General features: G+C 49.6%; 3 protein-coding genes across 6 annotated transcripts; 1 reads left to right on the top strand and 2 right to left on the bottom strand.

The window, feature by feature from the left end:
* Positions 1 to 1,085: 1,085 nt before the first annotated feature.
* On the bottom strand, positions 1,086 to 6,088 carry MRPL27 (mitochondrial ribosomal protein L27). Its single transcript, XM_014833751.3, has 4 exons — positions 5,987 to 6,088; positions 3,800 to 3,925; positions 3,333 to 3,400; positions 1,086 to 1,501 (listed from the first exon to the last, which is right to left on the bottom strand). The coding sequence occupies exons 1-4, from the start codon at positions 6,024 to 6,026 to the stop codon at positions 1,295 to 1,297; spliced, it is 441 nt and encodes a 146-aa protein (XP_014689237.1). The 5' UTR covers positions 6,027 to 6,088; the 3' UTR covers positions 1,086 to 1,294.
* EME1 (essential meiotic structure-specific endonuclease 1) lies at positions 6,021 to 13,323 on the top strand. 4 transcript variants are annotated; one of them, XM_014833738.3, is made up of 9 exons: positions 6,021 to 6,133; positions 7,705 to 8,515; positions 8,601 to 8,728; positions 10,627 to 10,716; positions 10,811 to 10,932; positions 11,140 to 11,266; positions 11,488 to 11,603; positions 12,390 to 12,579; positions 12,838 to 13,323. In XM_014833738.3, exons 2-9 carry the CDS (start codon positions 7,729 to 7,731, stop codon positions 13,012 to 13,014), a joined length of 1,737 nt encoding a protein of 578 aa, XP_014689224.1. In that variant the 5' UTR covers positions 6,021 to 6,133; positions 7,705 to 7,728; the 3' UTR covers positions 13,015 to 13,323. The 4 variants fall into 4 exon arrangements, with proteins under 4 accessions (XP_014689224.1, XP_070339142.1, XP_044602114.1 ...); XM_070483041.1 differs by having other exon boundaries at positions 11,032 to 11,266; XM_044746179.2 differs by lacking the exon at positions 10,627 to 10,716.
* LRRC59 (leucine rich repeat containing 59) lies at positions 13,317 to 26,993 on the bottom strand. Its single transcript, XM_014833740.3, has 7 exons — positions 26,639 to 26,993; positions 24,863 to 24,922; positions 23,034 to 23,192; positions 22,709 to 22,813; positions 19,129 to 19,201; positions 16,814 to 16,987; positions 13,317 to 15,318 (listed from the first exon to the last, which is right to left on the bottom strand). The coding sequence occupies exons 1-7, from the start codon at positions 26,741 to 26,743 to the stop codon at positions 15,074 to 15,076; spliced, it is 921 nt and encodes a 306-aa protein (XP_014689226.1). The 5' UTR covers positions 26,744 to 26,993; the 3' UTR covers positions 13,317 to 15,073.
* Positions 26,994 to 27,281: the final 288 nt, after the last annotated feature.

The following is a 27,281-nucleotide window of genomic DNA, read 5'->3' as shown; positions in this document are numbered from 1 at the left end:
CCACCTGCCTTGCTTAGGGAAACACCACTGTGCAGAAGGGAGCAAGCTCTTCCCTTCTGCCCCTTCCCACTTCTCCAGGGACAGCGCTGAGCCTCTGGAGATGCCCCCACCAATCTCCCCCAGCTGGGCCTTGGTACATGAGACTCCAGGAGAAGGAAGCCAAAGTGAACCTCAACAAACCCCGGATCACCTTTGCCAAGGATCTGCAGGAGGTGGGGAATCTGGGATCACGCCCTGAGAGAACAAGGTGACAAGTTCAAGGCAGACCTCCAGAATTGGGAGGTTCCTCTGCCCTCAGTTCCTGCAGCTCCTGCCTTCAGGGCAGAGGAAAGTCCTTGGAAGGAAGCCACTGGACTCTACAAGCCCCTCTCTGGGGCCGCAGCCCACATCACCTACCTCCAACAGCCAGGACGACCATCCACCCCAGCTGAGACTTCCTTCCTGGCCCTTCCATGCAAAGCCATGTCTCTAAAGGTCTTGGGTTGGGTTGACAATGAAGGCCTGGCCCCAGTCCACTCTAGGCCCAGACTGAGTATTCCTGAAGCCAGATTCTTTGCTGCTGCTTATGGCTTGAGATAAACTAAGAACCAGAAAAGAATGAGCTTGCTGTGTCTCTCTGGGTGAGGGGGAAGAAGCCCATTTGTCACCTTCACCCGTTCTGTCTTATCACTGGAGGAAGGACCTCGGTATTCCAGGCAGATGGGGCCTCTCTGCCCTCGACCTACAGAGACAGGGAAGGGTCTCCCATGTGGCCATTTCTGGGACTGCCGCCCCAGCTCCTCTGAATGTGACTCCAGGAGAGAAACAGAACTGTGTTGCTTCCTCCATTGGCCCTTCCCACCCACTCCCCCAAGGACCCTGACTTCTGTAGGACCCAGGAGGGGAAGTAGCAGTGACACCCTCAAGCACTCCTTTTCCTTCCTCTCCGGGGAACGGTGCTAAAGCAATCCTCTCCTCAAAACAAAGTCCCCTCTTCTCATTTCCTCACTCTGATAGGCCTCTCTCCTGCTTGGTGTGCACTAGAGATGGGCGAAGACCAAATCAGAAAACAGCTCCATCCAGGCTTGTCCCCACATAGCACAGACTCATGACTCCAGCTAACTTTATTTTTGGCTCAGGTCAGGTCTCCCAAGGGGTTTCCCAGTCAGTCACTTCACAGAGTGTCCTGCAGTCACCATCAAGCAGACTTCTTCCTCAGGAGGCCATGTCATCACCCTAACCCTTGACTTCTCCTGGTACCACCCTCTCCTGTGAGCTGGGCTCCAGTCTCTGTCCAATGGCCTCAACCAGGAGTTCAAAGCATAGCAACCAGTTTGAAGGTGCCCTCAGGCTTGGCAGGAACCACGTGAACAAAAGTCTTGTAGAGCACAGCACCCTTGGGCAGCCTGGTAACCAGATCCACAGCTTCCGAGTTGCTGGGATTGGGCACGTAGACCTCCTTAGTGAAGCGGACTACCCCCTCCTCCAGGGCATACAGGTACTTCCTCTTCCCCAGCCCCACCTGCAACACATAGACCTGGTCAGCTGGACAGACAGCCAGGGGGTCCATCCCACGGCTTCAGGACAGACTTCACACAAGGATTCAGGCCCTGAGGCCGAAGGGGGGAGGGTCAGAAAGCTCCATCTTGGGTTCCCTTTCCCACTGCTTGGCCCTTCCTTGCCTTCTACTTCTCTACTGACTCCATGACAGAGGAGGGAAAAGAAAACTCCAACAGCCAATCCTGGTGGCTGCTCAGTCCCTGATGGCTGATACCTGGACCCACATCTCTGCAACTGGCCAGAAGCCATACCAAATAGATCCCCAAACAGGCCCAGGAAAATGCCCCTAATCACTGCCCCTGGGAGCTTGCTTCACTTAGACTTAAAAAACACTGGAGTTGTCATATTAAACAGTAGTTTGAAATACATTTTCATCTATACAGTGATCTATAAAGTTCAGGCTCTGTGGAAAGTATAGACTAAAGCTATATGGATAAGGCACATGCTAATAAAACAACAAGAATAATACCAGCCAACACTTATACAGTGCTCACTGTGTGTAAGGGATGTTCCAAGCTCTTTCATATACATTAACTCAGTCAACTCTCACCTTGTGAAGTAGGCACTATTTCTAACCCTGTTTTTCAGATGAGAAATAACGAGCAAAGAGATTAAACTATGTGTTGGATACGCAGCTTTTTAACTGTATATATTTTAACTTTTTTCTTTTAGAACTTGAGATTGGATGTGTGGTGATTTTCACCAGGCAGTCCAGCATTATTCAGAATTTCTCTGATTAAAAGAATGGATTGTGGAGCCAGGATGCCTGGTGCAAATCCTAGCACTACTACGTGCCACTGTGTGATCTGGGCAAGGTGCTTGACTTCACTGTCTCAGTTCTTTCATCTATAAAATGGGGACAAATATTCACTACTCCAGGGTCACCTGAACTCAATTAAAAAAAAGAAATGGTTGAATAAATTTAGCATACTGACTCACTCAAAACATGTTAGCTTTTATTATTGTTGACGTTATTATTTTAGCAAGTCCCAACAGTTAACATAGCCAAGGTCTCAAGTTCTAAAAGACAAAGCTACTACAAATACAATCAATTTACATACAAATTAGCATTTCTGAAATAATTATGAGCTACCATCAGTCTTTCTGTACCTACTAAAACTGACAAAAAGGGGACAGCCGGGGGGTGGGGCAGGGGGCGTGGAGGGCGGATAGATTACAAAGGAAACTAAACTAATATTTAAAATAATGTAAAGAGTATAGCATAGATTTGTGTTAATAAGAACTTTTCTACCTCAGAAAGTAATCCCAGCTTGCTGAAACTGAAATCCCTGCCTGGTATGGACCTAATTTCTAGCACACTGAATTCTATTTTACTAAATTCAAGCTCTCTTTCAGCCATCTAATAAAAACTTTATGCAAAAGAGAAATTATTAGAAATAAGGAAAAGTGAACAAGTTGAAATTAGTTTCCCAAGATTCAAAAAATAACTTAAATCACTAGGCATCTCCTCCAAGAACTAGGGATTAGAAAGGAGCTCCAAGAGACCCAGGCTAATGCTATACCAGGCAAGACACAGCGATTGCGAGTCAGGCAGACCCGGTTTAAATCCCAGCTCTGTCCCTTGGGCCCCTCCACTCTCCAGGTCTCTGGCATCTTACCTGTGAAACAGAGATGATACCTACTACCTCACAGGGATGGGATAAGGACGAAGGATGCTTGGCATTTGATAAGCACCCAATAAATGCAACTGATATTATTATTGTTGCTGTGTTAGGAGCATGGAGAGGTGGTCCTAGAAAAGAAAAAAGCGGGGAGGGCCACAAAAAACTCACGTGGGCGCCTGGGTGCCAACGGAAGTGGCGCTGAGTCGCAAGAATGTTGCCAGCATGAACATAGTGACCTGGAAGAGAAGTCCACAAGTGTGCTGACTCTGGGCCCCAGTGATGGGGCAGCACGATGAGCTACTAAGAACACAGGATGGCTCAAATGCTGCGTGCCAACCTCTAAGTCTCCCGCTGGATAAAACCAACTCCCAGATGGTCCGACACAAGTAGACCCCCGGCCCCCACCCAGCAGCCTCCTCTCTCCAATTGCATGGCCAAGGTTCACATCTGCTCTTCCTCAGGGCCCCCACCCCACCTCAGGTCTTATCTGCCTCTTTAATCTGGAGCCAAATGCTCTCATGAGCTAAGGGAGAGTGAGGGCCAGGCACTTGCAGGGTCTTCCTACTCTTCAAAGGAATGCCAGGGGCAGGAGGGTAGGGTGCAGCTGGGAGATGGAAGCCAAGGCACACCCTCACCCTCCATTTTCTTGAGGCCAAAGCGTCTGCCTGGTGACTTTCCACCAAGGTTTTTGGAGCTGCCACCTGTCTTCTTGGATGCATATCTGACGGCAAGAGCTGCGGCCTGAGGCGGGCTCAGCAGGGCTACAACAGCAGAGAGAACAGACATGTTGTTCAGACGGAGAGGCTCCCAACTAGACTCTTTCCCTGACTCAATGGGCCATTTGCTAAGCTGAGGGATGGCAGGGGGCAGTGGCAGGGGAGGTGCGGAAGATATGTGAGCAGAAATGCCACTTGACTGTGTTGGCGGGGGACAAGTCACTACTTGTATTGTCCAGGGTGTAAGCACTGCAACAGACTGTGTGTGTGTGGCCGGGGGAAGAGGGCAGCAGGGAAATATTAAGTAAACACCATGTGCCCTGGGTCCTGACACATTCAGTCCTGTTGAGAAACAAACACCACAGAAACAGAAGCCAGCAAGAGGACATCACAGAGCTGCCTGTTTCAGCCTCACTCACCACATCCCTCAAGGCTCCACGCACTGTGGAGGGGCCAGACCACAGAGCCCAGCAACAGGACACCCAGAGAGAGGATCCTACTTGGGCCTCATCCACCACTTTCTTAGCCATCCACCCATCCAGTGCACACCAGATACTTGTAAACAAAAAGGGCAGCTTCTCTGAGGGTGGCTCCCACAGGCTCCTGGCCATCCCAGAAGGCTGGACTCTCTTCAGCAAGCCCATCAAGCACAGGTCCAACCGAGAAGACTGACACCCTGCCCTTGTTAATCTGACCTCTCCATACTCATTCCAAAGTGCTCAATGGCATTTATTTTAAAAAGGAAAGTGCACTAAAATGCATACTAACCAAGATGGAAGCCGCCTGCTATATGACAAGCCCAGGGCTGGCAGTCCTTGCCTTCAGGTCTCCAGACACAGCCATGGCTAATCAGGGCTATCCCATGGTCTTTAGAGAAGCCTTGTGGGTCTCTGGAGCCTCTAAGTTCAGAGTTCCTGAAGCCTAGGCTTCTAAAGTTCTAATGCGAACAGAGACCAGGCTGGGGCAAAGCACCAGAGATAAACAGACAACATGTTAAATGCCCAGCACCAGGATCTACCTACATATAAACACCTATTCATTCACTCATTCACTCACTTAAGCTCAGAAACTGGGCTTTTGCTTTACCTATATTATCTCACTCACACATCTCTGCCCTTCACCCTACTCCACATCCTCCTCCTCAAAGTAAATGATGTTACCACCTAAGCAGAAATCAAGGAATCACTGCAGATTCCTTCCCTTTACTCAGCTCACATATCCAGTTCACCAGCAAGCTCTGTGGATTCTACCTTCAAAATAGATCTCAGATGCATCCATTTCCCTCCGAGTTCACTGACTCTACCAACATCTTAGCTAAGTCATCTCTCATCAGAGCTACTACTATTACAGCCTCCCATCTGGTTTCCTCAGTTCCACTCCTATCCCCTTTAAATTCACATAAGAGCAATGGTTTGCTTCTCAAAATGTAAAAGCGGGTCAAGTCACTCTCTTGCCCTCACTCTCTTCCAAGGCTAGGCCTCCTGTCATCCTTTAGGTCCTAACTCAGATGTTACCTTCTCAGAGAGCTTCCCTGACAACCCAACCCCCCAAAAAAAGACACACAGAAACAGTTTTACTTTCTTTCACAGCGCTTGTCGCCATTTACAACCATTTTATTTATGCGCTCATTTATTGATTTATCCACTAGAAGAAGCGTCCAGGGGATGGAGACTATGTCTCCATCTCCTCTGAGATCCCCAACACCTACCACAGTGTTTGGCACAAAGCACTTAATCTGCTGAAGGAACGTATTAACTGTTTGAGCTCCAAAGTGCCAATGTTATTAACCCATTTTTATAGGTGAAGGAATCCAAACAAACCCAGAGAGGGGAAGCGGCGTGCCCATGTCACCAACCGCCAGGAAAGCTGTACTTGCAAGCCAGGCAGTGGAAAGACACGTGCTCCTCGAACCACCGCCCACAGGGCTCGGTGCCTTAGATGTGTCACACGATCAGCGACAGCCGTCCGGCAAACCTCGTGGGCCCCACACACTCCCTTCTCTGCACCCAGGGTCCTTCGCAAGAAATGGCCTCCACCCCAGGCTCCCTGCAAAGTCCCTACTCCGCCTCCGCCCCTCAACCCGCAAGGACCACTGGGTCCGGTTACCAGCTATCCGCGTCCGTAGAGCCAGCACCGCCGACGCCATGTTTGCCGAAACTCGCTTCCGGTCTCAGAAAACTTCTGCTTCCGCTACCGGGTGATCTACTTCCGGGGCCTGCCGGGCAGTTGAAAGAGTGGCGCGGAAAGTCGCAGGTGAGCGCTGGGGGTGCTGGCGCGGCGGGCGCGGCGGGCGCGGCAGGGCTCTCCCCTGAGCCCCGCTCCGCGGGGGTTTGGTGGTCAGGGCGCCCAGAGCCTCCGCCGCGGAGTGTAGGCGAACCGCCCCGCCCGGGGGCCGGCGTGAGAGGCGCGGAGCGCGCCCAGCGGGGCCGGCTTGTCCGACCCATCGTTTTGCCCGAGTCAGCCGAGGCCCAGGGTGGGACAGGGATGAGGTCCCTCCCTAGTCCTTCAGCTTACTTTACTGAGCGCCTGCTGTGTGGCAGAGACTGTACTAAGCACTGCAGGTGCATGCTTTCATTTAGTTCTCACAACGTTATAAAGTAGGTATTGTTGTTATTCCTATTTTACTAAAGAAGAAAGCGAGGCCCAAAAAAGGTTACGTGGCTCATCCCGGCTCACACCAACAGCGCTGGTAAATATTTGTTGGAAGAATGACTCTTATATACGACCCAGCAACTGCCGTCTTTGGTATTATGCAAGAGAATCGAAAACATGTCCCCACAAAAACTTGGATGTGAATGTTCATGGCAGCATTACTATAATGACCAAAAAATGGAAACAAACCAAATATATATCAAATGGATAAATAAAATGTGGCATATCTATACAGTGGAATATTATTCAGGCATGAAAAGCAATTAAGTACTGACACATGCTACAATAGAAATGATCCTTGAAAATGTTATGCTAAGTGAAAGAAGCCAGTCACAAAAGACCACATACTGTATGATTCCATTTATACGAGATATGCAGAATAGGCAAATCCTTAGAGAGAGAAGTAGATTTGTGGTTGCCAAGGGCTAGGGGAAGGGGAAAATGGACAGTGACTGCTTAATGGCTATGGAATTTTTGGCTGGGGGGTGATGAAAATGTTCTGGAATTAGTAGTAGTGAGTTGTACAACCTTGTGAATATACCAAAAACCACCCACTGAACTGTATATTTTAAAAGGATGAATTTTATGGTATGTGAATTATATCTCAATTTTTTTTTTTTTAAGATTTTATTTTTTTCCTTTTTATCCCCAAAGCCCCCTGGTACATAGTTGTATATTCTTCGTTGTGGGTCCCTCTAGTTGTGGCATGTGGGACTCTGCCTCAGCGTTGTTTGATGAGCAGTGCCATGTCCACGCCCAGGATTCAAACCAACGAAACACTGGGCCACCTGCAGCGGAGCACGCGAACTTAACCACTCGGCCACAGGGCCAGCCCCTATATCTCAATTTTTTAAAAGCGGATGACTTGGCATCTCCAATTCAAATGCGGACATCAACAAGAGGGTGGTGTTATCACCCAGTTGAAGTTTTGTAATAGTAACCTCCACTTTGTTTATACCTCACCTTGACCTAGAAAGGATCTGAAGTGAGTTTCTGTTAGACTACAGACGTAGCTGTTCTGAGTTCCAGAATAAACGCATTAGGACCGTGTCCTATTTCTCTGTTTCTCTATTTCCCTCCGTCTGTTGTATTTACTCCCATAAAGCTGGGCGATAGAACACATCTAGTAGACTGAATTGATTGAGTGCATCTCATCTCTCTTTTCCTTTTAGGGAATTAATCTGATAGCAGTATTGATGGCTCTAAAGAAGTCATCAGTCTCGCTGGAATCCAGTGAGAGTGACTCTGAGGAGTTGCCGACATTTACCTTTCTGAAGAAGGGACCATCTTCAACAACGAGGAGGCACCCTCAGAGGGAGGAGAAGATTGTAGTGGTTGACGCCTCAGATTCTGAGGCTTCCTGTCCTTCATCACCAAGGTTGAAAGATCCATCACCTGTTCCAGATGTAGCTGCAACTGTCACACAAACCCAGCCGGTCAGGGTGCTAAGCAGTGGAAGTGACGATGAGGAGGAGTTTATTCCCCTGGCTGAGAGGCTTACACGTAAGTTTTTGACCCACAAGCAGCTGAGCCCTGAGGAGTCTCGTTTCCCAGTTAAAAGGGTTTTGGGTCATCAAAATAAAGAAAGAGCATCATGTGACTGGAAAGAACAGCCCTTTCCAAAGATCCCTGATATTCCCCTCCATGACACCTCAGAGAGGCGTGCATTAAATAGCAAAGACCTTTTGGTAGACAATTCACACCGTCAGCTTCCAGCCTGCCAAGCTACCTGCCCTGTCCAGAGCAACAGCTTGATAGAAACCAAAACAAATGCTGAGGAACCCCTGCCTCAGAAGAGAACCAAGCATAGTCGGAAGGTCCAGAAGAAAGGCGCACAGGAATGCCAGCAGCGGGGACAAGCAAGCCAGAAGGAAAACACCCTGAGACAACAGGAAAGGAAGAAGAAGGCAGCGCTGGTTAACAGGCTGAAAGCTCAGAGGCCAGAGGAATGCTTAAAGCACATCATTGTGGTGCTCGATCCAGGTCCTCATAGCATCTATCTTCACTCTTTGCTGAGTTAACTGCCTTCTGGGCCACCCACTGACAGCCCGTTTCCCATCTGTTGCAGTGCTTTTACAAATGGGAGGTGGGGGCCAGCTTCTCGGAGCACTGCAGTCCATGGAGTGCTGCTGTGTGATTGAGGCACAGGCCGTGCCTTGCAGCATCACCTGGAGGAGGAGGGCTGGGCCAGCCGAGGTAGGGCTTTTCTGGCTGATGTCTCCCCTCCCCCTTAGAGTTACAGGATAAACATGCCTTTATTCTAAAGGATATCTATCAGTCAAGGCCCCAGCAGGAAAATAGATGGCACGCTCGACTTAGGATAATTTGAGGAGGATTTCCAAGGCATGGGCAGGGTACAAGGAAACTACAGGGGACAGCGCAGTACCTCAGGGTAATAACAGCATTAACCAGTTTCTCCACCTCAGGTACTGTTTGCATTTCAGATCGGATAATTCTGTTGTGCTGGGCTGTCCCGTGCATTGTAGAATGCTTAGCAGCATCCCTGGCATCCACCCACTAGACGCCAATAGCACCCCTCCCTCCCCTCCGTCGTGACAGTTGAAAATGTCTCCACATATTGCCAAATGTCCCTTGTGGGGAAAAATCGCCCCTGGTTGAGAAGCACTGGCATAGCTGTTTCCATGCCTAGGCCTGAAGGGATGAGGTTGCAAAAGTCAGGAAGGAGAGAGAAATGTAGAGAGGACCCGCCTTGAGAGAAGCTTGACATCCAGTAGAGGAGCATAGCCAACCCTAGGCGACCCCACTGGGAGGGAGCCAGGGGAAGACATGGCCTGACTTCACTCCTCCCTCTTTCCAATCGCCTGCTGCATTCCCACTGGCCATACCCTGCCAGCGGATGGGCGGCCCTTGTGATGTGGTGTGTAGAGATCACCTCCGGCAGAGAGCAGAGTGGGGACGGGTGGAGAGTGGATCTTTGGGCAGAGAAGATAATCTGCACAGGATTCCTAGTTCTCTCTCACTGGGCTTTGGGAATGGGCGGGCTTGTGTTTGAATCCCAGCCTCATGGCTTTATCGCTATGACCCTGGGCAAATTATTTCATCTCTTCGTGCTTCATGTATAAAGTGAGGCCACGGTTACGTCCCTTTCAGTCCCTTCTCTTGTTGGGACTAAATGAGATAGCCAAGCACCAAGCACGTCATAGGCACTCAGTAAGTGTTCCTTCCCTCTCCTGGCTCCCCTGGTTACTACAGCTCCTGTCCTTCCACTCCTCTTACCTGCGAATCCAGAATACTCCACCCCTCATTTTCAAGAGTGTATTGATGAAACATTAAGATTTTTTCCTCTCTTGTTTGGATCTCGTGATTTAGGGCAGTTTCAGTAACAGTTATCCTGTAAGGACTTCTCCCCACATCACAGTTGGGGATACTGAGGCTTAGAGAAGTTGAAAGCCTTGTGATGGATCACAACTGATCAGTGGCTGGGTGGGAACTAAAACCCAGAGCCCCTCCCACCTACGTTTTGCTGTAGTATGAGTCTTAGCTTTTGCTTATAGACCCAGTCAGAAAGCTCTGCAGTCCTGCTCCCCATCGCTCCACGGTACTGCTCTGCTGGGGACTGTGGGCCGGGAGGCGGCCTTGGCGTCATTTGATTGTGCCCTGACTGTGGTGAAGAGGAGGCGCTCTCACAGACTGACGTTTCCCTTATGGTTCTTATCTTTGTCACACAAAATCCATGTGTTTAAAGGGCCACTCAGCTCATAGGTGGCATCTGCCCTCAAAGTCCAAGTTACTTGTTTGTCCCAAGTCCTTTGGAAGAGTCTCCTTCCCTCCACTCCCCTATCCAAAATGCATAGGGATATTGGCAGTCACTGCTCAGCCCATCTCAGCTCCTTGCTTGTTCGCTGCCTCTGAGATGCAGTACACCAAGGTTGAATAGTTGAGCACTGGGAGGGACAGGATCATGCGTTATTGTTTTTTGCCACTGTGACTTCATTCCAGAGGAAAAAAGATAATGCAAAATGGGCTAGGCTGGTGGAGGTGAGTTCATTCACCCAGAAGGCCCGGGACTCTCTCGCAGGTGCTGAGCACCTGCTGATCTGCCTCCTTCTGCTGGGTTCCGCGTCCTTTGGCAGGATGGAGAGGAGGGCTGGAAGGAGGAGCCGATGGTCCTGGTGCTGCTCCAGGCAGAGGCGTTTGTGTCCATGATCTATAACTTCAAGCAGGTGGGCAGAGCGAAAGGCGGGGCGGTGCTGACGCATGGGACAGAGGTTGATTCTAGGGAGCAAAAATTAATGCAGCTTCTGCCCCTTCACACAGGGAAGTCTGGGCAGCACCGAGAAAGGGAAGGAAACACTTCGGAGCTTTGTCACTGACATCACAGCAAGGACAGCGGGGAAAGCTCTGTCACTGGTGATTGTGGATCAGGAGAAATCCTTCAGGTTTGGATTTGTCCTCGAGATTTAGCATTAACAGGGGCAACTCCTGGGCCAAAAGGGGTGAATTTATTCATCCAAGATCTGGGTCCCTCTCCAAGATAGGGTCCCTGATAAGCCCTGTGGGACACTGTGGTCCAGTCTTCTCACACCTCTTCTACCTGAGCTCAGCCTGGAGCTGCTGCCCTTCTTTGATGTCCTCCCCTGCTGCAGTGCTCCGAATCCTCCAAGGAGAAGGAAACAGGGAGTGGCAAATAGAGAACTGGCCAAGGAGAAGAAACAGCAAAGACAACGGGAGGCCAACCCGGGGCCCCTGGTGTCCAGGGTAGACATAGAAGAGGTAAGAACTTCCTGTTGCCTGAGTCAGCCTGGGGGTCTGCTTTGCTATTGATAAAGAGTAAAATGCCTGCTCGGTACAGCTTTCCTTGGCACTGAGTAAGAGAGAAGGGGCCAAACGGGGAGCCAAGGGGCTGGGGTGCAGCTTCAGTGAAAGCAAGAGGAGAACAACTTCAAACTAGTCTCTCCCCGCCCTTCCAGTCCATCTTGCTTTTGGGTTTCTAGGCACTGGTGGATCTGCAGCTACACACACAAGCACAGGCTCAAATTGTGCAGAGCTGGAAAGAGCTGGCTGACTTTGCATGCACCTTCACAAAGGCTGTGGCTGAGGCGCCCTTCAAGTGAGTGCCCCTGGCAAGTCCTGGCTCCACCGCTGGGCCTCGTCCTTTACAGCGGTTCTGGTACCCAAAGATGTCCCTTTCCCCTCAACTCTGCTGTCAGTCCATTGTCTCTCAAGCTTGAGGCAGAAGGGGCTGACCTCCGCTAGGCATTCTTGGGAAGAGCCCTCTAGCTGTCCCCCTAAAATGTTCTGCTTTAGCTTGTGTGTAAGTTTCTGTTCTGCAGGTTGGAACTGGGTTACCAGCAGGTCAAGTTACCAGAATTCATTACAGGTCAGATCACACTGTAATAAGACCCCATAAAACAAATTTTTAGCCTACTTAGTTCAAGGAGTGTTCATAGTCAGAATTTAAAATTAATATGGGACCTAAGACCATCCAGTCCAAGTCTCTGATTTTATACCTGAGGGAACTGAGCCTGGGGGAGACTGACTTGTCTAACTCCTAGCTGGTTAGAACCAGAACTAGGCTCCCAATTGCCTGATACCTAGTCCCTTGTGCCTACCCCTTGCACATTCCCTCTTGGTCAATACAAAACAATCTCAAGATATGCAAAAGAATCCAGTACTTTTCTGGTACCTTCTCTCTCAATGAGAAAGGACTAGATGTTGCTTTTAGGGAAATCAACTAGCACTGCTTGGGAACAAAGCGAGCACTATATGGGTCAGATATAATATTGTGTCCACCTCTTCTGAGGTCAGAGGAGGGAAGGTTTTAAGTTCCTAGTTAAGGGAACAGGTACAGGAGAGTAACAAGTAACTCACAGCTCTTCAACTGTGCTGTTTGCAGGAAGCTCCGAGATCAAACTAGTTTCTCCTTCTGCCTGGAGAGTGACTGGGCTGGAGGGGCAAAGGTGGATCGCGCTGGCAGAGGACTTGCACTGGTCTGGAGGAGACAGATTCAGCAGCTGAACCGAGTCAGCCTGGAAATGGCCAGTGCTGTTGTGGATGCCTATCCCTCCCCACAGCTCCTGGTCCAGGTATGCTGTTCCAGGGGTCACCGCCCAGCACCCTCTGGCCTTACTGGACTCCCAGATGGTTTCCATGGACAGCATTGATGAGGGCCCAAGAATGCCTTGTAGGTCAACAGTGCAGGTCTGCTAAGATCAGAGTTGTTAACACTGACTGGGGAGGGAGGACAGGCTCTCATCCCCAACCCAAGTTTACCACCCACCTTGTTCATGGATGAGGAATGCCCATGGATGGTATGGTATTAAGAGATCATTTACCACTTTCAGGCTTATAAGCGGTGTTTTTCGGAGCAAGAATGCCAGAATTTGCTTGCAAGCATACAGGTGCGTCGTGGGGAAGGCGTGACATCCACCTCCCGCCGGGTTGGACCAGAGCTGTCCAGGCGTATCTACCTTCAGATGACCACTCTGCAGCCAGATCTCTCTTTAGACAGTGCAGACTGATGATAGCCCTCAAGGACAAGGATGGAACGCTAGAGAGAGACTGCGATCTCACCCACCTCAGAACATGACTACAGTACAGATTGGAAGCGCCTCCCGGAGCCCAAGCCTGGGTCAGGCCCACAACAGACTCTTTCCTGGGTGTCATTATTTGTGAAAGTCTCCCTGTCAACTTGGGGCAGAAGGCTGAGATACTTGCCTCTACCTTCACCAGCATTTAATGTTCCCCTCCTGGCAAAAATCAGCTGCCATGTACGAACCACCCCTACCCCTGCCAGCCCTCCAAAGACAAAGGAACATAGAGAGACCACTCAGACACATATTTAATAATTGCAGAAATCCAAAAGAACTGCAGCATCAAATCTCAAGATCATGAGTGAACTGCCCTCGGTGGGTTGTTGACTAGGCTGGATGTGCTCCAGCCTTCCTCTCACCCACTGGAGCTGCCTCGACCAGCCAAGGAACAGGGGTGTGATCACTATGCTGACTTCTGTATTCTCTCAATCTCATTTTATGTACTCTGGGTTTAGATTCAATAAAGCATTTGTACCACTGGCTCCGGAGCTTGGAGGAAGACTAGGAATGTATAGTGATTCTGAGTAAGGTGTGGGCCTACGCAGCAGAGCTATCCTTGGGGGAGGAGAAAACAAGTCATTTCTTCCAATATCAAGACAGTTGTGAGTGGCAGTCTTATCCAAATGGGTCACTAGGGCTAAAAAACTGGACCCTGACCTTTGTCTCTGAACTGTGACAGGTTCCTGCTCTCCCTGGGGGGAGGCAAGGAGCTTGCAATTGGGAGTTTTTAGTGAATGAACCCCACGACATGGCCATTTCTGATCCCTTCATTCAGCTGCTGTGAAAAGATGAGGCAAAGGAGGCCACAGAGTAACAAAACGCTTAATCTGGCAGAGGAGAATGGACCGTCCTGCCCTTTTCTGTGCTGGTCATTAGTGAACACCCTGCTCTTAAACTCCATGGTGCTGCTGGTTTCCCTTCACTGCACAGGTGTAGTTATAGGTCCAGAATGAAACAATTCTAAACCCCAGTCCCCATGAAGCTTGAGTTTCCAGGTTGCCTTTGAGGTATTTAGTCACACCAACTAACAGATGGTCATTAACAGAACTGTCACAATGTGGCTTTCAAGGGTCTGCCTTCCTGGTTATTGGCAATTGGCGAGTTAATGCTCTAAGATTGAGGCAAGGAATCTGGACCATCCCCATTTTATGGAAGCCACGAGTTGTGGGGGGACTCCACAGGAGCTGCCCAAGACCCTCATGGCAATGAGATTTCCATTTGTGGGTCATAAATCTGTCTACCATGGGAGATTCTATACTCTGGCTGAGAGATGCTCAATTCTGGTGTGAGTTCTGTCCTCTCGGGACATTACAAAGCAGGCAAAATGATGGAAAAGAAAGGATACTGGAGTTCTGCTTCAAACTAGCTGGGAGACTGTAGGGAAGTCATGGAAGGTCTCAGTTTTCCTGTCTGCAGGTGTTACATTAGACTGGATGATCCTGAAGTCCCTTTCACGGCCTGAGAGTTTGTATGGTCACTAAAATGTCTGAATGTCTGAGGTCCTTAAGAAAATAGGTATCCCCTCCCCCCCAATTTAGGCTAGATTTGCTGAGTGTGGTGTTCCCCTAGTCCCCAAAAACACACTGCCTCCTGATCTGCCCTGGCTACCCAGGGAGGAATGAAAGAGGGTTTGTGACATAAAAAAGGTATAAATGTAGTGACAGCTGACCATTTAGTAGAAACAAGCCTTGCCTTTACACAGCTTTGTATAACAACTAGAAAAGGCTATGTTTCCTCTTCCTACCCCCCAGCCTGTTCCTTTAGGCATGCAGCTAACTGTCCCCACCTCCCATTTCTCCTCATTCCACCAGGGAACCCTGACTAAGGAACAAAGAAGTCCTACGAAGAGGAGGTCTCAAGTACCAATCAGCAGCCATTTGATGATGGCAGGTAGGTCTGATGCTAAAAAGAGGTTGTGTCCAGCAGAACCCAATTCCATAGGAATCCAAGCTCCAAGGCTGGGAGGCAGCGGGTGTTGAGGACAAGCTCACTGCTGAGAATCGGTCTGCAGGACCCACTGGAGGATGTTGTGGCTGCGCAGACCCCGGACTGCATTGTCGTAGATGGTGTTCACGCTGGTGCAGAGGGGCTGCTGCTGCAGCTCTGTCATCCGACAAGCAACCAGCCCACCGGCCACACACAGCAGCAGCAGCAGCAGCAGCTTCAGCACAGCCCAGGACCGGGTGTGTTTCCGGGGTGGTGGCTTCCGTGGGCGAGAGCCAGACTTAGATTCTGGAGGGACAAAGGCACAGTAGACAAAACAGTTGAGGCAGTTTGAGGAGACCCACACTCTACCCATCAGTGCTAATCTCCTCCGCGCAGATCCACTTACTCCCCTCTTCTCTAACGAAAACTCCCCAGCCCCAGAAGAGAAAACTGTCATAAGGACATCTGAGCTCTTAAAAACTTTGCTTTGCAGAGACAAAAACAAGTGCCTTCTCCCTTGGATCTCAAGGGACTACACTCAAAACTGGAACTCTTTTTCCATGTCTCACTTAGCACACACAGTCCCCAAGTCCCAAGTTCTCCTCCGTAACATGGTGACGATCCAGGCCCCCTGGGACCAGGGGGAGGGGCCTATCAGGAGGCATCAAGCATGGATACAGTGCTCCCCATTTGGGGAAACAGTTTCAAGAGTTATTAATATTGCTAATGGCCTTATTATTATACTAGATGCATATAAAAAGAAAGCTTGGAAGGTACACCATATTGTTAACAGTGATTACTGCTGGGAATGGGGGACTACAGGGGATTGCCATTTCTGATAATATACATATAACTTTTCTAAATTCTCTGCAATGAACACATATTACATTTATAATTAGACAAAAATTGTTTTCACGATTTTTACCCAAATTTTGGAAAACTTGACTGAGCACCCACATGCCAAGAACTGCATGATCCTGTCACACAGATTTTCTCATTTAATCCTATCACTATCCTGCGAGGAGGTGTGATCCTCATTTCACACAGGGAAACAAAAAGGGTGGTCAGGTTAGGTGACTTGCTCAAGGCCAAAGAGAGTGAGCAGGAACAGGGCCTCGGGGCCCCACCTCCCTCCAGAGCTCCTTGCCCCTCAGCTGCCTCTCCCTCACGGGTCTCTTTGGGCCCAGAGGGTATACAATCCTCCCTTGTACATGGAGCCATCACCACACAAATTCAACTGGACACATTTGGGCAAAACACTAACGTGTTTTTTATACAACAGCTCTCTGAATGCAGGCCAAGTGATTCCTGTGGTGTTCAAGCAAAAAGAGAGTGATCTGTTCTGACTTGGAAAGAACCATAGGCAGCGCTGGCTTTCCTGAGATTGCACCACATACCCAAAGCACACCCTGGACACTTCACAGATGACCTGGGGGATTTTGGGGCGTAATCTGACCATAAGCAATCTTTGCTTTTCCATAGGATTTTACAATCTAACCCCTACAAAATGTGCAGCTCTGTTCTGGGAATGCTTTAAGCCACATCTGACCAAAACACCTGCACATAAGCTCATGGCTCTGGGGAAACACACCAGCTGGGCACTCACTCCCTAGGAGGTCCACCATTCCCTGTAAGCAAACTCTCCAAGCTACTCCCAGGCGTGAGGATACTGTATCTGACAAGGTTTGCAAACTCGCTCGCTCGCTCACTTGCTTGCTCACTCACTCATCTATGCCTGAAAATGTAAGCAAGTCTCCCCAAGGCACCCTTGCTGGAGCCCTGCAACTGAGAGCGAACGTACTTGCGGCCTGATTTGTTTCCTTCTTAGGTTTCTTCTCCTGCTCCCGCTTGGCTGCCTTGAGGGCATCGTACTCCTTTCTTCGGCGCTCCTTCTCTTCTGCCTTCTCCCGCTTCCGTACTTCCCGCTCCTGAGCCTCCTTAGCTCGCTGCTTGGCCTCCCGCTTCTTCTCAGCCTCTGCAAGAGAATACACCCCAAAATGACTTCTCTCCCGCAAACTTTCCAGTATCCTTTCCTCAGTGACTAAAAGGATGGCTTCAGCTTCCTTTCCCTTATGCCATGGGTCACCTAAGATATATTAAAAGGAAACAACTGTCTTTCTGCTCTCCCTAAAATGCAATAAGCTGCTCTCAGGGTTTGCTGAGTAGATTCTTACCGAGGGGTTTCTAGTCACAAGCAGCAGAGATTAGGGTGATGTAACAAGGGGGACATGAGAAAGGCATGGGTGCTGAGTCTGGTGCTCCTCTAGAATTAGGTACTAATTCAGAAGGCACAGCAACTATACAGCTCAGAGACGAGGAGAAGAAACAATGGAGGTGTTAATTTACAGGATTCCTACCTTCCCCAGCTTCGGAAAGGAATGTGGTGTGGGGAGGGCAAGTAAGAAGAGAAAGTGAGCACTCAGGTTCATGGTTAGAGACGATGGAAATGTTTGCCTGAAAAAGCGAGACTAATAGTTTGTCACAGGGAACCTCTAGACTTCAACTCAGGATCTACAGGACACGTTCAGATTCACTTCACAGCTCAAGCCTGTTTACACGCAGGACCCAACTTACAAATTACTGGGTTCTAAAAATGCATTTCCAAATTAGTTATTTGGAAGCCTGAGGTACATTTTTCCAAAGCCAGAATGCCACAAATGATGGTGAAATGTCCTCTTAGGGCTGAAAAGCCTATTTGAACCATCATGTAGCTGAATAGTAGTACTATAAGTACTGTAGCTTTCCACTGCCTCTCCACGTACAAACAAGCTCCAGGTTCCAGCTGGCCACTGAGAATGCCAAGAACACGCTACCCCCAGCCTTGAGAGAACATGTGCCATCAAGAAGCAAAAGCAGCAGTGGTCACAGAGTAAACATGGGCGCCACAGCAGCCATGCGTGTAAAATGGACGGTTCTAACTCAGGAGTTCCACCTCAGGGACTGCCTGTAACCAGTACTGCATACATTCCTCCTCTAACCACGGGAGCCCTCACGTAAGGGGGCTCAGAGTCAGCCATCCAGTTGACAGAGCGCCTGCTGTGTGCCAGGCCTTGTTCTAAGTGCTTGAGATGCAGCAGTGAAGACAAGCCAGGTTCTAGTGCCTAAGTCATCTACTTTCTAAAGAAGGAGAGAGATGATAAATAAGTGAAGAGTAAAAAAGACAGTGATAGGTGCCATAAAGGAAATAATAGGGGATGTGATGGAGGATGACAGGTGGGATGGCCATTCTAGTTTAGATGGTTCTGAAAGGGTTAAGGTTAACCCCTGGCAACATCGGAGCAGAGACAGGAAGGACTGTAGGGAGCCAGTCATGTGAAGATCTGAAGGAAAAGGAAACCAAGCAAAGCCCCTACGGTGAGACTGTACTTGCTGTGTTCAAGCAACAGCAGAGACTCCTGTGGTGCAAGTTAACTGCTTTCTCTCCCTTGTGGGTGGAACAAGGCCAGAGAAGCAAGCAGGCTTGGGCCATGGCAACCCTTGTTGGCCATGTTACTGAGTTTGAATTTCATTCCGAGTTCAACTGGAACCCATTAGAGGGTTTTAAGGAAATAGCAGCATAATTGATTTATGTTTCAAAAAGATCTCCTTGGCTGCTGTGTGGAAAATGGCTTCATGGAGAGGGCACAGGTATGGAGACAGGACCTCGTGTTAGGAGGTACTGTGGCGGTCCACAGCATGGCGGTGTGATTACGGTGGTGGCTCTGGAGGTGGAGAAATGGTCATGTACAGGACCTGCTGACAGACTGGATATGGGAGTAACAGAAGAATCACAGAGGTCCTTCCAATTTCAGGCTTGAATAACTGCAATGATGGTGATTTCCTATTACGGGGGGACACTGGGAGGGGTTAAGGGGACCTGTTTTAGCCATGTTTAATCTGACAAGCCTATTAACCCTCCAAACAGGCATGAAAGACAAGCAGTTGAATATGACCCTGGAGCTCAGTGGAGAAGCCGGGACTGGAGAGAAAATCGTCAGATAAAGATGATACCGTCTACCACCACACTGCTCCCCACTGCTCTTCATGACACTTACTGGATTCTAGCTCCTGAAGCATGAGAATCAGCTGGCTAGGATAAGGACCCAGAAGATGACTAGAGAAGGGATGGCCACCTACCTCGTTCTACTTCTAGTCGCCGCTGCCTCTCTCGCTCCTGATCCGCCTGCACAGCCTTCATGTGCTGTAACACCTGCAAAGGGGGAGGAGGGAGCTGAATTACTCGAAGCAGTAGTCTTCACAGCTCACACGTTTGCGCAGGTGTCTCAAAAGAGAGACGGCTCTTTTCAGGATCCCAGATGACTCCTGGCCCAGCAGAAATGCAGACCTAATGGAGTCAATCCTATCTTTGTATCCTAACTTACTGCACCAACCTTACTTGGAGAAGAATCATCTGAGCCCTGGTCACTAAAGCTTTCGGGGGAAAAAAGTCTGTGAAACCCAATGCCGGCTGGAATCTCTAAAAAGTCCTGCCGTTTACAAACACTCTCACGTGCACGATCTCATATAATTCTCCCAGCAACTCTATGATGAACGGACAGCACTTCCTCTGAGATGCTCTCCTGACCTCCCTCCTTTGGCTACCGCAGGTTCCCCTCCTCCAGGTCCTGGGGAGTTTCCTTATCCATCTCAGTCCTAAGACTGCAAGTTCCCTAAGAGTAGGGACTACTGTCTTGTCTGTAGGTGAGCACAGAGCTCAGCTAATTATAGGCACTCAATCCATGTGTGATGAACTGACTAGATTCCCATTTCAAAGGAAGGAAACAAGGCTCTGATAGGGCCATTTGTCCACATCGCATGGCTAGAAAGCAGCACAGCCAAGAGTGTGGGTCTTCAGAGTTCCTAGACCAGAGCTTGTTCCGCTCACTTCTAGTGCTCCTTCCTTTGAGAAAAGGAAAGAGCCATTCGGCCCAAACACCACACAGTGCACTCGCACCCAGAGCCCCTCAAGTCCTTGTCAGCTCAGTCAATGGATGACCTCTGACTGAAACAGCCAGATTCTCACTATGGGCATCGAGAGAGGAGGAGGTAAAAGACTTTTTTTTTGGTTTGTTTGTATTTTTTAGAAGCTGGTATTCCTCGGATCTAGGGGCCAGAATGTCAGCTTGGAGCCCAACACGATCCTGACTCTACCAGTTGCTAACTGTGTGACTTTTGCAAGTCACTTAACCTTTCTGAGCCAATTTTCTCATCTGGAAAACGGAGATAAGACAGACTTCTCTAGCCTGTTGTGAAGATTAAATTACCTAACTTATACTGGCTGCCTAACATAACCCCTGGCATTACACAGGTTCAATAAATACTGCTGCTTTTTACTTTATCTTCTTTACTGCATTAATAAGGAGAGGAAAACCTAAACTATTCTAAGTTAAGACAGCAAACTGTGTTTCACTGCTGTACTAAACAATGTGTAGGACAGACGTGTATTCACATGTAATTATTTTATTTTGTGGAAACTTCAGACAAGCACACACCCATCATATGAGGTACTGAGGAGCAGGCCTGTGAAAGCGGCTCCCTTCCAGAGCCTAGGGTGAAGCCACAAGGAACCCTGTTCTGAGTAACCCAGGACTTGAACCTGCTGTCACCTCTCCAAAGAGTCACGTTTACTAAAACATGCCTGCTCAATGAGGAGCTTCTGGAGGAAGGTCAAGCATGATGGTGGGGGGCAGATGGTGGCAATCCAAGTACAAAGTCCCCGTGTCGCTCTGAACTCTGACTATTAAATAAGCACCAAGCATTCAGTTGGTTTTAGCGGATGTACAGCTGGCTAAACAAAGAGCTAGGAGGTTTAAGAGATGTCCCTTTTTACTTTGACTACAACATATGAGGAGTTAATGATCTGAACACACACCAGGTTCAGAAATCAGAGACTCCTGTAGTCTAGACTGTGAGCCCCTGAAGGGCAGACTGCTCTACCGATCCCAGTCCACTGCATACGGTAAGCACTTGATGACTGCTCTTGCACTAACACATTATTTTTATTTTTATTATTTTTATTTATTTTTTTATTTTTATTTTTTTGAGGAAGGTTAGCCCTGAGCTAACTGCTGCCAATCCTTCTCTTTTTGCTGAGAAAGGCTGGCCCTGAGCTCACATCCATGCCCATCTTTCTCTACTTTATATGTGGGACGCCTACCACAGCATGGTTTGCCGAGCGGTGCCATGTCCGCACCCGGGATCCAAACCGGCGAACCCTGGGCCGCAAAAAAGTGGAATGTGCGCACTTAACCGCTGTGCCACCGGGCCGGCCCCCTAACACATTATTTTTAAAAGGTGCTTTACTCTGCACCATGCTGATCGGTTACTATGACTAACCTATGCACCCACAAGGTCAGAGCTGGTGAGACCTAAACTAACTCCTGGAGACAAGTGACCTCATTCTGACTCCCCCAAGCTGCTCTCCTACAGTGCCTCATGGTGACAGCTGAAGCTCTGGGGCAGCGGTGCCAGGGAGCACGGCTTTCGTACTACATCCACAACACACTGTGCCACCTGGAGCTTTGTCTGGGAGATATATGTGAGTATTAAAGACATTTGCACTCAGTAAAAATGACTTTTGTGGATCAAAAATTATTTCTGTGGATCAGCAATTTCATATGGCTCAACGTATTATTTGTTGAATGAATAAGTGGATAAATGAAAGGTGTGTGCATACTGAGGGTTGCTCCTGTCAGAGAAATGGAAGTAATACCTACTTCCCAGCGTCATGAGGATTATGAGAAACATGTAAAGCATGTTGGACAAAGGAAGAGTGGTCAATAGTATCCACAGTTCCTCTTCAGAACAGACCTAAGGCACCAAGTTTTCAAAACAAGATTCCACTGATGACATGTACTGTTGCCAGCTAAGGGCAAACTGTTGCCTTAGCTATTTGATCGCACTGACTTTGGGCTTGGTTCCTTGTAACAATGGGTGATACAGATGACGAGACTATATAAGAAGCCCTGAGCCAATGATAAGAAAAGAACGGCCATTACTCTTGAGATTCATATAGAGACCCATCACACACACATTTTGCTTACATTAATTCTAGCATTTAAAGTTCAGTCTTTTTGTTCACCATGCCCCCTAAACATAGCCACGTAAGTCATCTGGCGCTCAGGTGACGAAGCAGCAATCTGTTCTAAAGCTGGAGGGAAAGAAATGACAGTAGTTGGCGTATCTGAGAGATGGGTATAGTGCTTTTCCTAAGAAGCAGTGGAAGGCATCTTCAAGGTTACTGGCCACCAGCAATGTCTGCCTTCCATGCTGCCTTTAGCTCCTCACTCTTGTGTCAGAGGGCTCCACTGAAATCAAACGCCAGATCTGCCCAAGATGTGCCTGTCTACAGCTATAAACTTACAATTAACACCTTTATTATCAAAATTTCTACAATTACTGTGACTCAGCAAGGCCACAGCCCCTAACCCTCTATCCCATTTAAACACCTGTCGACATAGTGCAGTGTTACAAGGTCCTGGTTTCCTAAGAAGGGAAGTGCTGCAGTAGGGCAGAAGACGGTACTGTTCTATTCCGTGTGAAGTAAACAGAGAAACAAAGGTCCCTTTGCTTGACAGGCTCATAGGAGACAGGTTTCACTGAGACCTCAGTGCTTTAATCAACACACAGCTGCAGGTGTCCTGGGGGTGGTAAACAAGAGGCAGCGGAGGCAGGTCCCAGGGGGGATGTGAAGGCGACACCAGGAGCTTCGTCTTACCTTGCTGGCACACTGCTTACACTGCTTCTCATCCAAGCAATCGCCTGCCACTTTGGCCAGGACAGGATCCAGGGGGTTATCCTTCAGGTCCAGCCACTTCAGGCTCTAAAGAGATGGGGCAGAGAGGCTGCTTAAGCCCGAGTTCACACAGAGTCCCTCCAAGTGGAACAAAAGGAGCAGGAAGAAAGCTCCTCTGTGTCCCAGCTGCAGGGAGAGCAATCTGGGGCAGCGCCATCAGGGTGCTGTTTCTGCCAGCCTTTCTCCAGCCATGCTCCGTGTCCCTGAGCCCTTTGCCACACCTGGCCACTAGTTCATGAATTGTTACCTTGAGCTGAGCAAAGCTGACAGGCAGGGTGACCAGCCTGTTGTTGAGGAGATCCAGGTGCTGGAGGTTGACCAGACGGCCGAAGTCGGCCGGCAGTTGCTGCAGTTTGTTCTTACTTAGGTCCAGCTTCACCAGGTGCGTGAGGCCACAGAAATCCGACTAGGAGCCAAAGAGAGAACACCTAAGCCTCAGGCTCACACGCTTGGATGTAACAGTCCAGGAGCACCTATGTGTCAGAGGCACCTATGTGTAAATCCTGACTCTACCTTTTCCCAGCTATTCCACCTCCAATGAAAATGGACATCACACTCATCACTCCTGGTGGTAAGTAGTGAGATGTGTATGCAAAACGGCTTTGCACAAACTAGGCACAAAATAAGTGTGGGTTCCTTTACCCTCAGTTCTCTCCAAGCCATCCTCCACATCGCTCCTGGAGTGATTAGGGACCCATTCTGTCCTCTCACAGAACCCTATATTCACCTTTCACAAGAGCTGCCAAACACAGTGCAACCATCCATTTTCCAAAAAGATGCAGCACCCCTTGAGCACCCGGTGTTCTCCCCTGTGCTCTTTGCAGCAGCTAGCACAGTACTTAGCACAGGCGCTCGATGAGTTTTCTTTGAATGACTGAATGACTGAGGGACTGACTGGGCTGGGACCCACCCTACCCACATCCTGGCTCTTCTTCAGCACAGTTCAAAACATCCCTCTTGTCATTAAGCCTTTGCTCAGCACCCATCTGAAGTGATGCTCCCACCTCAGCTGACGAGGCACAAGTTGTGTTCTCTGGGGACTTGTGAACGCCAGTGGACCTGCACTGCAGGGAAGGCATGACAACTGAACAAACTCAGACTGAAAGTACACTTGGGGTGCTCAGTAACTACCTGACAGTATAGAGCAGGTGTCAGGTTGCAAGGAATTGCCACCCTTCTGTAATGAGACAGAAAACACTCTCTCGGAGAAGCGGGATCTCAGGTGCTTTTTTCAACGTTAGAAACAGTTCTTGATAGCTACGGGAAGATGCTATGGACAAGTGGGGCCCCAGAGAATACTGAGAGGGGAATGGACTAATGATCCAATGAAGAAGCTGCCAACTTGTGAGACTCGATCTCTGAGCCAGAGCCCAAGAGAGCAGCAAGGAGTAACGCAGCCAGAGTAATGGATGGAAAAGGCAACAATGACAACAAACAGGCCTGACAGTGAAGGAGCACTGCCACGACCCAGGAGAGGCTGAGGGGCTGAACGACTCCAGTACCTACAAAGGTGGAGCAAAAGGGAACTGGGAGAAGTTGAACAAGAAAAATCAAAAGGATTTGACCATAGATTGCATGTGCTAGACAAAAAAGTATATCGACTAAGTCAAGGATTGGGAGGAAAATGATACAGTAGTCCTATAAAACCTCACTTTTTCCTGTTCCCCATCAAAAGATGCACAAGGAGGCTGCTCATAAACCGCTTTCTCCCTGGAACGCACAGCAACTTACAAAATGGTCCTAGCCTCCTCTATGCAATAGGGAGGTAAACTGTTTATCAAAGGAATAAAAAAAGGCAGAAAAAGGATGAGCCCAATAAGTGACCCAGCCAGCGTCCTGCTGACTTTAGTTTTCATGGCCTGACTTTCTCACTGTTCTAAACAAGAGGCCTCTACCTTGCTTCCCTTCCCACTGAGAGAACCACCCCACTCCACCCCCCGCCCCCAACACACTCAGATTCAGCTGTAGCCTGCCTGCAGGCCTATCCTGAGATTATACCATATGACACAACTCCCCCAAACAGGAGGGAGAAGCATCGGGGCTCTAGAAGGAATCATGCCTACTTGCCAATCTTACCGGTAGAGTAGTCAGTTTATTGCAGGACAGATCCAGTACAGTGGCCTTTGGCAGGGCAGCCTAAGAAAGGGAATGAGAACAAAATGTCAAACCAACACGGAATGATTCAGTGACATCTGCTAATAAAACATTTTCCAGAGAAAGTTCCCACGATTAGCAAAGACCTTTAAAAAAAAACAGCACTAAAGTATAATGTTCCTGGGGATAGGAGAGGAAAAACTAAGCCAGGAACCATGACCTAGGGAAGAATGCAAAGAGTAGGGATTCGGTTGTGGAACATTCAAGAAAGACAAACAGATTCTTAGAAATTCTCCATAGCACTTTTAATATTTTCTCCAGCATCCCTACTTATTAGGTTTCAGGGCAGGGACTGTGTCTAACACAGCTTTGTGATTTCCATATTCCCCAGTTTAGGGCCTTCCAGGCACTCAGTATACATGTTGGCTGATTCACGACTGAATGAATGAGTTAATGAGCAAATGCCAGAGGGAAAACAAGGCCCTCACAGCCCATCTCCATTTTCCCATGGTGTTCCGGGCTGGAGAGGCTCAGCAAAACTGACCCTTCTTTCTCCCTAGAGGCAATGCTGCGCTGACCAGATGCCTGGTGTAAACAGTTCCTGGTCCTAGGGCCAGGCTGAAACAAGAGTGGCCATCTTCCTGGGGTGAAGGAGGAGGAAAAAATTCAGTTAAGGACTCTGGGCCAACCTATACTTTCCAACTGTCAGAAAGTCCCAAGAATAAAGTTTGACTACCTAAAAAAGTTTTAGATACTACATTGAGAAGAATGCCATAATAGCCACATGCATCAGCATTTGCTACCTGCCAAGTATTTTACATTACAATCTTATTTAACCCTTGCAACACTCCTATGAGATAGGAACTATTATCACCATTTATAAATGAGGAAATCTAGGCACAAAGGTTAACTAGCTTGCCAAGGGTACTCAGCTATTAAGCAGCGGAGCTGGAATATGAACTGGGAATCCCATTCTAACCTGGGTGTTACACAGCCAGGGAGGAGGGAAGACTGGGCCAAGTGCCGAAGCAAATGTAGTTGTTAGAGGCACTGAGGAAAGTGTAGGTGATCCAAGGTAGGGTTATGGGGGGGCAGGTGGGAAAAGCAGGGATATGCGATCTCACTCCACTTTTGCAACAAACTAGTTGTGTAATCTCCCTGGAGCCTCAGGCCTCAGTTTCCTGGGTAAGGACTGGGAGTAGGAGGGTGGAAAGGGGGGGCCACTGGCAGCGTGAGATTCCCACCAGTTTCAGCCAAGTAGGGAATAGACCTTGCCAACCAAGCAGTGAGACTTCGCTCTCTCCAGGGAAGGCCGCCTCGGGGCTGGGGCAGCCAGCTGCAATGAAAAGCCCGGTCTGGGCCACACCCAAGTGTACCCGGAGGCCTACTCTCGGACCAAGTCGTTCATTCATTTGTTCATTCATTCTCCAGCAACCGTTCCGCGGGCGCCCACTTTGGGTCGGGCACGGCGCCGAAAGCTGTGAAAGCTCCCAGAACGCGGGGAGATTCACTTCTGACCCATAAAAAGCCCAGGACCGGACCAGCAGCTCCTCTCCATCTTCTGGAACTGCGCCAAAGTGACACGTGTACATCCCAGGAAGAATACCCGGGCCGGACACGGCCTCCCCGGGAACTCAGTCCCACTCCCATCCTCTTGGTATTAGGACCTGGAAACTGAGGCACGGGAAAGGAGGCGGCCCAAGCAGGGGCCAGCGCCAGGCACTGGTGGCCGCCTAGGCCTCGCGGGACTGTACTGACCAGCTCCTTGACAGGGACCTCATTCAGGTCGCTGAGGCTCAGGTCCAGCTCGTTGCCGTCCAGCTTGTCGCGGAGGTTCCCGCCCTTGCTACTGGCCTTGGTCATGGTGACGCCGGCTGAGCGGATCCCAGCTCTGGGGTCCGACGGGCAGGAGAAAGGGGCTGAGAAGCCGTTTGTCGGCACAGCGGACTCGCACCCAACCAACAACTCCCGCGTCCTCCCGCCGCAGGTGCGAGACCGCCGCCGCCGCCCGTCCACCGCCCGCCGCACTCCGAGCCCCGCGCCCTGCTCCCACCGGCGCTGCCGCGACGACGACCACTTCCGTGTCCACGTCACCTTCCGCGGCCACAGAGACGGACTGGGCCAGAGCGGCCCGGGAGTGTGCGGGAGCGCCCTCTGGCGTCCAGGAGACGCGTTGCAGCCGCCACAGCTGCCGGAGGGGTGCTCGGAGCTAGGTTGCCCCGCCAAGCGGCAATATTTCCCGGTGGCCCGGAGCGCCCGCGCTCAGGCACCGTCGCTGGCAGCGCCAGGAGGCGAAAGGGCACGGGACTGGGGCCAGAAGACCTTGGTTCGCATCCAAAAGTGGTCTCATCAGATCATCTCCATTCCCCTGGATTAGGAGCAGAAACTGGGTGTCCTTCAA

The sequence above is a fragment of the Equus asinus genome, chromosome 13 (assembly GCF_041296235.1).
Source record: "Equus asinus isolate D_3611 breed Donkey chromosome 13, EquAss-T2T_v2, whole genome shotgun sequence".
Classification (NCBI taxonomy): Eukaryota; Metazoa; Chordata; class Mammalia; order Perissodactyla; family Equidae; genus Equus; species Equus asinus.
Note: the sequence above shows the minus strand (reverse complement) of the source record. Positions and strands in the feature narration are given on the sequence as shown.

Coding starts and splice junctions, on each gene's coding strand:
- MRPL27 (XM_014833751.3), bottom strand. CDS start 6,026: ATGGCGTCGGCGGTGCTGGCTCTACGGACGCGGATAGCTG. Junction 3,401..3,799: donor TGGCCTCAAGAAAATGGAGG/GTGAGGGTGTGC, acceptor CTTCTCTTCCAG/GTCACTATGTTCATGCTGGC. Junction 1,502..3,332: donor GTTGGCACCCAGGCGCCCAC/GTGAGTTTTTTG, acceptor TATGTGTTGCAG/GTGGGGCTGGGGAAGAGGAA.
- EME1 (XM_070483041.1), top strand. CDS start 7,729: ATGGCTCTAAAGAAGTCATCAGTCTCGCTGGAATCCAGTGAGAGTGAC. Junction 8,516..8,600: donor CATTGTGGTGCTCGATCCAG/GTCCTCATAGCA, acceptor CATCTGTTGCAG/TGCTTTTACAAATGGGAGGT. Junction 11,267..11,487: donor CCAGGGTAGACATAGAAGAG/GTAAGAACTTCC, acceptor TTGGGTTTCTAG/GCACTGGTGGATCTGCAGCT.
- LRRC59 (XM_014833740.3), bottom strand. CDS start 26,743: ATGACCAAGGCCAGTAGCAAGGGCGGGAACCTCCGCGACAAGCTGGAC. Junction 19,202..22,708: donor GTAAGCAGTGTGCCAGCAAG/GTAAGACGAAGC, acceptor CCCCCTTTGCAG/GTGTTACAGCACATGAAGGC. Junction 15,319..16,813: donor GGAAACAAATCAGGCCGCAA/GTACGTTCGCTC, acceptor TTGTCCCTCCAG/AATCTAAGTCTGGCTCTCGC.